A 10,282-nucleotide genomic window follows, 5' to 3' on the forward strand; every position below is an offset into this window, starting at 1 on the left:
GCCATCCGGCGCAAATCACAGCCCCGATAAAGTGGCCGGTGAGTGTAGATGTACTTATTAATACTATAAAACAATTAAGTAAATTGGAGGTGGAAAATATAAAATATATTGGCAGACATAGAAAAAAAGCACATGATGAGAATCTTCTTTTCAAAAAGGATGACTGATGCTGTAATTTCTACAGCAATACTTTCTTGGCATATTAGACATATCGCTTTATGTCCTATATTGGTGAAGAAGTATTTTGTGTCCTTTCACTTTTAAACACACGACATTCAGAGTCAACTTTTTCTTTTTTTTGCATCACTCATTAACGCTCGAGTGCATTCTTGTATGTGAGAATGTGTTCTCAACTGTTGGCGCTAACTGTACCGTGTGCAATCCTACCATCAAATGGTGTTGGTTTGTATTGCATCATCAACTTACTAATTCTGAAACCAAACCGTTTCTCAGAAGCAGCATTTTAAAGAGCCCCTATAGTCATATTTTGGTTTTGGCGGTCTCCAACAACAGGCTGATATGCATGCAAGATCAAAAAACACTTTCATTGTCTAATAACATGCATTTATTTTTACCTAGTTATCCCAACGACTCCCATATGATTCATTCAGCATTTCATTTGTTCCCAAATCTCTTCTTAGCACAATGCTAATCAGCGCTGATTGGTCCAATGACCCAGTCTGTTGTGATTGGTTGACTGCGTTCAGCGCGAGACAGAGAGAAATTTAGTTTACCCCTCTGCCCCACAGTGTGTGTGTGTGTGACGTTTTATCTCAAAATACCCCACAAATAATGTTTTATAACTCTTTGAAACTGACTCCTTTAGGCTTTGATCCTAATTGTGGCATTTTGTTGACTGTCGCTTTAATTTCAAATGAGATTGTGCTCTTTTTAAAAGAGGGCGGAGCTACAAATGCCTATGTGTCAGCATAGTGGCGGATTCAAAAACAAGACTAAGGCTGTTTCTCAAGAGAATGGACGTGCGTTCTTGTGGAGACTGGTCTTGCTAGGTGTCCTCGATAGAACGAACTCAGGAGACCACGAGAAAAGAGAACATGTCCTGTGAGAAATGAGATGCTGCGTTCTTCCTGATGGTCACATGACCTTCACGTGTTTTAAGGAAAAATTATTTAAACATTACAGCCTTTGTACAACAATTTGTTTTTCCCCTTTTCAATATATATACTGTGGATAAAGACTTCACAAATATGCATTGCACAATATCAATAAAACAGATTTTAATGCGAATTTCAGCAAACAAACACCCTTAATGTGTTTATTCCCTTATTAAGATGTCCATGGTGATGCTTATATTCACCATCTCATTTAGGGAAACTCCTGAGACAAATAAGTTCTATCTCTGAACTTAGCTAATAAATCTAAATAAACACGTCCGTGAAGTTTCAGGCATCCTCCGTTCTTGCGGTCTTGAGTATTGGAACTGAACTTAGGCAGCTGATGATGACGTTACGCGAGAACACGAGGACGCAAGACCGCTGAAGAACGCATATTAAGAAACAGCCAAACATCCTATGTTAATGTGGGAGAGATGGCCACTAATGATCAGGGCTTCCCCCATCTGAGGACACGTACAAAGGCAGAATGTCAATCAAAGTGTTTCTGCAAACTGTTTTTATCAAGTGTTATTAAATAAAATTAAATTAATACATTTTAACTGTTAGAAGCTGCTTATACTCACAGACTGTTGTCAGACAACTGTTTAAACCTCGCATATACGTGATTTTTTTGCAAAGTAGTAAAACTATCTTGTTTTCAGTTAGAAGTAAGATTGCATTGCTTACCTCAATGGCAATTATGATTGTTACGACCTTTGATGGGGCGAGACAGTGGCGCAGTAGGTAGAGCTGTCGCCTCACAGCAAGAAGGTCGCTGGTTCGCTTCTCGGCTCAGTTGGTGTTTCTGTGTGGAGTTTGCATGTTCTCCCTGCCTTCGCGTGGGTTTCCTCCGGGTGCTCCGGTTTCCCCCACAGTCCAAAGACATGCGGTACAGGTGAAATGGGTAGGCTAAATTGTCCGTAGTGTATGAGTGTGTGTGTGTGTGAATGTGTGTGTGGATGATTCCCAGAGATGGGTTGCGGCTAAGTTGGCGGTTCATTCCGCTGTGGCGACCCCGGATTAATCAAGGGACTAAGCCGACAAGAAAATAAATGAATGAATGAATGAACGACCCTTGATGGAAATTTGTCTAGGAATTAAGAAAGGAGTACCATTGAGATGACCAAAAGAATAAGCTAATGGCAAGAAATTAAATCACAGGACAAAAAAATAGCGATTGAATGAATCTCTTAACATATTTTAGAGCAGTAATCACAATACTGTGGAACCTGGATATTTTTATCCAAGGTTATCATACCGTCAGAATCTTATCTTGTTCTCTATTGCTACCTGGGGATGCTCATCCTGAAGCCTCTATAGATTGTGCAGTGCCATTGATGTGATTTGTGACTTGTGAAGAGACTATGCCAACCATTGAGGACCTCAAAAACAACACATACGAAGAGATGGTGCCAATCATAGAGGACTTCTAGAGGCATCCATAATGCTGGACCAGGTTGTATCCTGAGCAGACGGTGTGGTGGTCATGAAGGAGTGGAGAGCATGAGACTGATTCCTGAAAGACCCCAGTGACAAACGAGTCCCCGCATTAATCCTGTGGGCCAGCTTGTTCCCCCGGCCAGTGACCTATTTACACCTGCAGTTCCTCCACAATGGACGTTCAGTGTTCTTCAGCCTCCGGCGCATAGACTGCAGCTCTGCACAAGAACTTTGGCTATAGGAAAAATGATTGTGTCCAACTGAATCTGGTTTCTCTCAAGTTTTTTTTTTCCTTCACTTTCGTTAATTGGTGAAGTTTTGTTCTTCGCCACTGGCTTGCTTGGTTTGGGACTTGTGGAGCTGCGCATCGATGGATTTGCTCTTCAGTGTTTGGACTTTCAGCAGGGAAAATAAAGCACACTGAACTGAACTAAACTGAACTTCAACTCTGAAAACTGAATTGACACCGTTTCAATTTACTATAATCTTTTATGTGAAGCTGCTTTGGCACAATCTACACTGAAGCTATACAAATAAATATGAATTGAATTGAATTAGACCAGCACATGACTATTGTAGAGGTAGCCTAAGTTTGCAATAGGGATCATGTTTGCACATTCTGACAAGATGCAATCGTGAAGCATTATGAAAAATCACACAGTATGAGCTGGGCTTAAACTATGAGTGGACTAGTAATGCTGTAGGGCCTCTCTAACAAAGATGGTGGATGTTTTTCATAATGTAGAAGAGCTGAAGTATTGTTTGTGTGTGTTTAGTGGATGGCGAGTGGGCTGACTGGAGCCGGTGGTCTGCCTGTAATACTGACTGCACACAGTGGAGGAAGAGAGAGTGTAATTCTCCTGCACCACAGAATGGAGGAAAAGACTGTGATGGACTCACACTACAGTCCCAGAACTGCACTGACGGACTCTGCCTACAGAGTGAGTACAGTCACACACACGCACACACACACACGTGTATATATATATACAGCTAACCAGACGTTTACATACACTGTATAAAAAGGCACATAACTATTCTTTAAAAAGTCAGATGTTAATGCGACTAAACTTTTTCTCTTTTAGGCAAGTTAGAATTATCAAATTTCTGTTATACTAAATAGCAGAATAATGGCAGATTTTTTTGAGAAATTGTTATGACGTTTCTTGAAAGTCAAAAGTTTACATACAATAAAATTATTGCGCCTTTGAAAAAGCTTGGATGATGGTGTCAAGGTTTTGGAAGTTTCTGATTGGCTACTTGACAACATTTGAGTTAATTGGAAGCACAACTGTAGAATAGTATTTAAGGAAAACATCAAACACACTGCTTCCATGTGTGACAACATGGGAAAATCAACAAGCCAGAATCAACAAAAAAGCCAGATTACAATTTACTAGATTACACTGGGAAAAAGACTGTTGGCTGATGGATCTAAGATTGAACTGTTTGGCCATAATGACCAGTGTTACATTTGGAGGACAAAGCCTAGGAACACCATCCCAACTGTGAAGTATGGGAGTGGCAGCATCATGTTGTGGGGCTGTTTTGCTGCAGGAGGGACTGGTCCACTTCACAGCATAGATGGCATCATGAAGAAAGAACATTATGTAGAAAAACTGAAGCAACATCTCAAGACATCAGCCAGGAAATTAAAACTTGGCCACAAATGGGTCTTCCAAACAGACTATGACACTAAGCGTACTGCCAAATTACTTAAAAACTGTTTTAGGACAACAGAGTAAATGTTTTGAGTGGCCATCACAAAGCCCTGATGGCAATCCTATAGAAAATTTGTGGGCAGAGTCGAAAAAGCTTGTGCGAGCAAGACAGCCTACAAATCTGACCAAAATTGGCCAAAATTCCTTCAAACTATTGTAAGAAGCTTGTGGAAGGATACCCAAAACATCTGACCAAAGTTATACAGTTTAAAAGCAAAGCTAAAAAATACCAAGGAAATGTATGTAAAATTTTGACTGTCTAAAAATATATAAAAGATTCTCAAAAAAAATTAATTCTTAAAAAAAAAAAAAAAATTCTCTCATTATTCTGGCATTTAGCAAATGTAAATCATTTAGGTAATCCTAACGGACCTAATATAGAAAACATTTAGTATGATTTGCCATCAGACATTATTTGAAAAATGGTTATGTTCCTTTTTTAGTTTGTATGTAAACTTCTGGTTTAAACTGAATATAGAAGCATGCGCTAAAACAGAGACTACCCACACACATTCACTCACATGCACATATTTACATACACACTTATTTGTGTCATAGACACGGCAGATCACACCTGGTGCTCATGTGTTTCTGATACACAGACCCATGAGGGAGCGCTTGCTCTTATACACGTTTGCATTTTTTATGACAGTGAAAAACCCACAAGTAGCAGCATACTGTACTCCATCATTCTAGGTCGTGCAAATAAGAGTAAGATTTTGTTTAAAAGTTAAAGGGCTGTTTTATTTGTTTAACTGTGATTATAACAAAAACAGCTATAGTACAGTTCGGTCACAAAAACAGCGGTCGCACCACTGTGTGATGTCACATTGAACCTATGAATAGGGTGAGCAAAATAATTTAGTTTGTCCTTTTGGCATAAGATTATTTTCCTTACTCCATTGGCAGACTATTTTGCTCGTTATAGGGACTACCTCACTTAATTGTGACATAATATTTCTTAAAATAACACAATGGGCCTTATCATACAACCGGCGTGATAAGGTGCAAGACCTGTTTGCCCCCGACGTGTTTCTATTTTCAGCCCCGCGCAACCTTTATTTTTCTATTTTCCATATTGTTGTTTAAATGGCAAATTCATTTGCACTACTTTGTCGACTCATGGGTAATCTGGTCTAGAAAAGTGGCGTGTTAAGGAGCATTGTTGGCGCGTTGCTATTTTGAGGAAGTAAAATAGACTGTGCAACAGACCAGCTGAAAGTAGGTCTAAAATCCAGCACAGAGCGCGTTATGTAACTCGCCTATACATTGCTTAAAACACGCAGGATATACAGCAATACACAAATATCTTTACTTATGTAAAAGAATTAAAGGATTAAAATATTACAATAATTAATATTTGCTACATAAATGTAAAAACCACCACCTTTATCTCGGTGGACTTTTTTCAGTTTATTCACGACAGCTTGCTTTTGTATAATATTATTATTATCGGTATTATTTACCATATTTATATTTGTTTTATTAAACACAAGCTTAGATTTGTTCACCTGTCAGGTTTTGGACCATATGGGGCATAGCATGTGTGTTTGGATACACTCAGTTTTTTGATCACATTTCGTTATTATTGTTCATTTATTTATTTGCTAAATTAGAACTGAATTTAAAACCAGTTTGAAACAAAACTTTGTGCTTAACAAACTAAATCAATTATGTAGGCTAATGGACGTCTGTGCATACAACACCGTTTCCTTATCCACGAAAGAGAGAAAAAGAAAGTGAAAGTAAAGAGACTGAATGGAGGAGGCTCATTCTTTATCCTCACGCTGCAGATGCTCTGTTTAACTGTTTTCTCGCTTCTATTGAAGTTACCACTTACAAAGTCCACTATCTAAATATCAAATGCTCCATGGTGCAACTGACTCTTAAAGGGAATGGGAGATGAGAATGTTATTGGTTTATTCTCAAAACACACCTACAACTAGGGCCAGACAGAATCTGCGGACATTTTTTGCTATTTCTGCTGAGATTTTTGTAAAAATTTTGCGGATTCATGCGGAATGATTTTGGGGGTATCATAACAAAAAACTTTATTCATTCTTATTTTCTTGTTGGCTTAGTCCCTTTATTAATCTGGGGTCACCACAGCGGAATGAACCACCAACTTATCCAGCAAGTTTTTACGCAGCGGATGCCCTTCCCGCCGCAACCCATCTCAGGGAAAACTAAAAACTTATTATATGAAATAACAATAATACCTTTAACTTTTATTTATTATTTATTATTTTATTTATTTGTTTACTGTGCAAATCCAATTATATTTACTTATTTGTTAAACAAAGCAAGTCTCTCATAAAATATATCTAGTAAAAGACAGAAAATAGTACTTTACATAATGTGGGCCGTATCATACACCCGGCGAAATGCTACGCAAGGCGCGACGCAATTGTTGTTTGCTAGTTTCAAATTGATGCAAGAGTCGTTATGACGTGTTACACCGCGCTGATTAAATAGCAAATGCATTTGCGCTCATATGTGCGCCCATAGGCGTTCTTGTCTAAAAAGGGAGGGGTGTTGAGGCGCATTACAGGTGCATTGCTATTTTGAGAAACTATAATAGACTGTTCTATAGACCAGAACAAAGCCGGTCTAAAGTCCAGCGCAGAGTGCGTTAGTTGTGCACCTTGCCTACACACTGCTTAATACAGACAGGATGCACAGCAATACACAAATATCTTTACATATGAAAAATAATTAAAATATTAAGGATATATATATATATATATATATATATATATATATATATATATATATATATATATATATATATATATGATATAATAAGGATATATATAGGATATAAATATAAAGGGTTAAAATATTACAAAACATATTATTTTCTAGCCTACATAAATATAAAAATCATACTTTTTATGCTGTCTTCACTTTGGGGGGCTTTTTCAGTTCATTCATAACAATTTGCTTTTGTATAATGTTATTTTTGCTAGCAGTATAATTTATTTTTTTCATATTTGTATTTGTTTTATTAAAAACAAAGCTTAGATTTGCCCACCTGTTGGTTTAAAACCATATAGGGCACAGCATGTGTATTTGGATACAACTCAGTTTTTGACCACACTTCATTATTATTGTTCATTTATTCATTTGCTGGCAATTGGAACTGAATTTAGAAATAGTTTTAAAACAAATCTTTGTGCTTATTTTTAGGCTAATGGGTATCTGTGCGTACAAGAAGTTTCAGTATCCACGAGAGTGAAAGTGAAAGTAAATAATGATCTCATTCTTACGCTGCAGATGCTCTGTTTAACTGTTTTCTCTTTAGTGAAATGCTCAGTTTTTCCACTTACAAAGTCCGTCATGTAAATAGCAAATGCACTATGGCGCGACACAACTGACTCTTAAAGGGAATGTGAGACTCTGATTGGTTTATTCTCAAAACACACCTATAACTCATCAAGAGAATAAGCTCAACCTTTTTAGACCGTGTGCTGTGCTCGAAACAGTCTTTTCTGTCCTTAAAATAGTAAAAGTGGATTCTGACACGCTTTTAATACTTTGGACTTTCCACATGGATCGTCAAAAAAGAGCCCTGTATAGTAAATAAATCTTATGAACATTTTCATATTAGTCAACAGTATTACAGAAATTATTTTAAAAACTAAATAAATTTACACACATTTGCACGAATAAATAAATAGACTCAATGATGGGTTAATAATCTGTGGAAAACTACCCATAACTCAGTAAGAGAATAAGCACAACCATGTTAGACAATGCACCACGACGCAGAGCGGATTTTTCTTTCCTTAAAATAACAAAAGTAAATTTACGCCCTTAATGCTTTTGCGCCATGCGCTTTAAACTTTAATCATTGAAATAGAGCCTAACGTGTTTTGCTTGTCCATAAAATATAAGAATTCTTGTTATTTGTACTAAAAACTAAACCGAAAAATGTAAGTAAAAAAAGCATTTTTTGCAGATGCGCACGGCAACTCGAGCGAAATCATTTACAAATTCAGTTTCTTGTTCACTTCAATGGCTTTAGTTGATGTGTTTATTTCTCTGGCATGTAATAAAGCACATAAACATGGCCCTTCATTTGTTTCACTCACTGTCACGATAGCGGCTCATCTGTATTTTGATGCTCTCTCAATGTATGAACCGTGGATGCGTCAGTGTGGCAGTTTAATTTGTTCGCTGGCGTCTAAAGACAGGCCGCGGATGTGAATCTCCTCTGTTTTGTGTTGTGTAATGATTCTGGTGTCTGTCTCTCCCCGCAGGCGCTTCCTCACTTAAGTTTAAACTTTAAAAAGTTCTTCCCTTTTAAAAGTTGAACAGGCACAATCCATTTAACCCCACTCAGCTCTCACTCTAACTCTTTAACTCTGTTCCAAAAACCTATAGTGCACTACTTAGTGATGTAGGAGCTGCTCACGATGAATGAAGATCATAATAAGGGGTGAAACCAGATTGAAACGACCTGTACATCTGTCCCATGAAGGGGTGTGTGATGTTTATTGTCTGCAATAACCTAATAATTGTTTTTAATAACTATATTTGAGTTGGACGGCACGGTGGCTCAGTGGTTAGCACTGTCACCCCGCAGCAATAAGGTCTCTGGTTTGAGTCCCAGCTGGATCAGATGGCATTTCTGTGTGGAGTTTGCATGTTCTCCCTCTGTTGTCGTGGGTTTCATCCGGGTGCTTCGGTTTTTCCCCACAGTCCAAACACATGCACTATAGGTGAATTGATGAAAATAAATTGGCTGTAGTGTATAAGTGTGTGTGTGTGTGTGAATGCGAAAGTGTATATTTTCTTGTACTGGGTTGCAGCTGGAAGGGCATCCGCTGCATAAAACCTGTGCTGGATAAGTTGGCAGTTTATTCTGCTGTGGCGAGGTCTGATGAATATAGAAACAAAGCTGAATGAAAAAAGTGAATGAATGAACTATATTTGAGCTGGTATTACAATTTCTGCAGATAAAAGACTAAGTCTACTCTGCAAAAAATATGTTTATTCCTCTGTGCTTTTGTCTTATTTCTAGTCCAAATATCTGCAAATTCTTGAATTTTGTAGACGAGCAAAACATATTGTCCTGTTTTCAGAAATTAGCAGTCAAATTAAATGAGTTATTCCTTTAAACAAGCAAAATAATCTGCCAATGGTGTAAGCAAAATACACTTACTTCAAACAAGGTTATTGCGCTTGTTTTAAAGAAAAAAAAACTTGCTTAATTTTGACTTATTATTTCTAAAAACAAAACAATATTTTTTGGAAAATGAAAAATGCTTCTTGGTTTAAGAATTTTTAGATATTTGGACTATAAAGAAGAACAATAGCACAAAATTCTAAGTAAGAAAAACCTTTTTGCAGGTCATGATTTGAGTTGTGAAAGCAAAACATCCCCAAATATGCTGTTGTTGTTTTTATTATTATTATTATCATTAGGAGAAGCACTTTAGCAACGAGACCAGCACCGTGTAAGTACATTTAGACTTGTTTTCAGTTGTTTGTGTGGGGTACTAGAAAATTTACTCACTGTTTCCTTGGTTACTGGAAGAGCTTGTGTGTGGATCGTGGAAGCCCCTCCCCCACCTCCATCCCCCAAGCCCCACCCTCCCCCCGGCTCAGTTTGTGTTGTTTTTACTCTCGAGGCGTGTCCAGTTGAATTCAATCGGCAAACGCTAAGAGGTGTATATAAGCAACTAGTCTCACCGCGGCAGCTTTCGCGGCAGCCTCGTGTGAAGACCGACGAACGTAAAGACCATCGACTCTACCTGCGCAACTCCACCGAGCAAAGACACCAACAAAGCACTTGAGTACTTATTTATTTTACTTTATCTTTGCACTTATTATTGTTTACATTGCACTTTTATTATGCGTTTTATTATTTCTCACAACACTATTTACATTTGCGCAACAGTTCATGCATTTCTCAAAACAATTAGTACAAACTGCAAAACCTTGTTGATAACCTGCAATAGCGTGTCACATGCTCAAAGTGGAGAGCTCATTCCTCAAAAG

At 37.7% G+C, this 10,282-nt stretch overlaps 1 protein-coding gene across 11 annotated transcripts in view; it reads left to right on the forward strand.

Annotated features, from left to right (window-relative positions):
• The window catches only part of unc5ca (unc-5 netrin receptor Ca), a 467,777-nt gene that overhangs the window by 378,234 nt on the left and 79,261 nt on the right, over positions 1 to 10,282 (forward strand). For all 11 annotated transcript variants that reach the window (XM_073951925.1, XM_073951920.1, XM_073951922.1 and 8 more), the window contains one exon: positions 3,332 to 3,496. In XM_073951925.1, coding sequence (XP_073808026.1) covers positions 3,332 to 3,496 — 165 coding nt within the window. The remainder of the gene's footprint in view (positions 1 to 3,331; positions 3,497 to 10,282) is intronic.

Source organism: Danio rerio, chromosome 5, assembly GCF_049306965.1.
Source record: "Danio rerio strain Tuebingen ecotype United States chromosome 5, GRCz12tu, whole genome shotgun sequence".
In the NCBI taxonomy this organism is placed as follows: domain Eukaryota; kingdom Metazoa; phylum Chordata; class Actinopteri; order Cypriniformes; family Danionidae; genus Danio; species Danio rerio.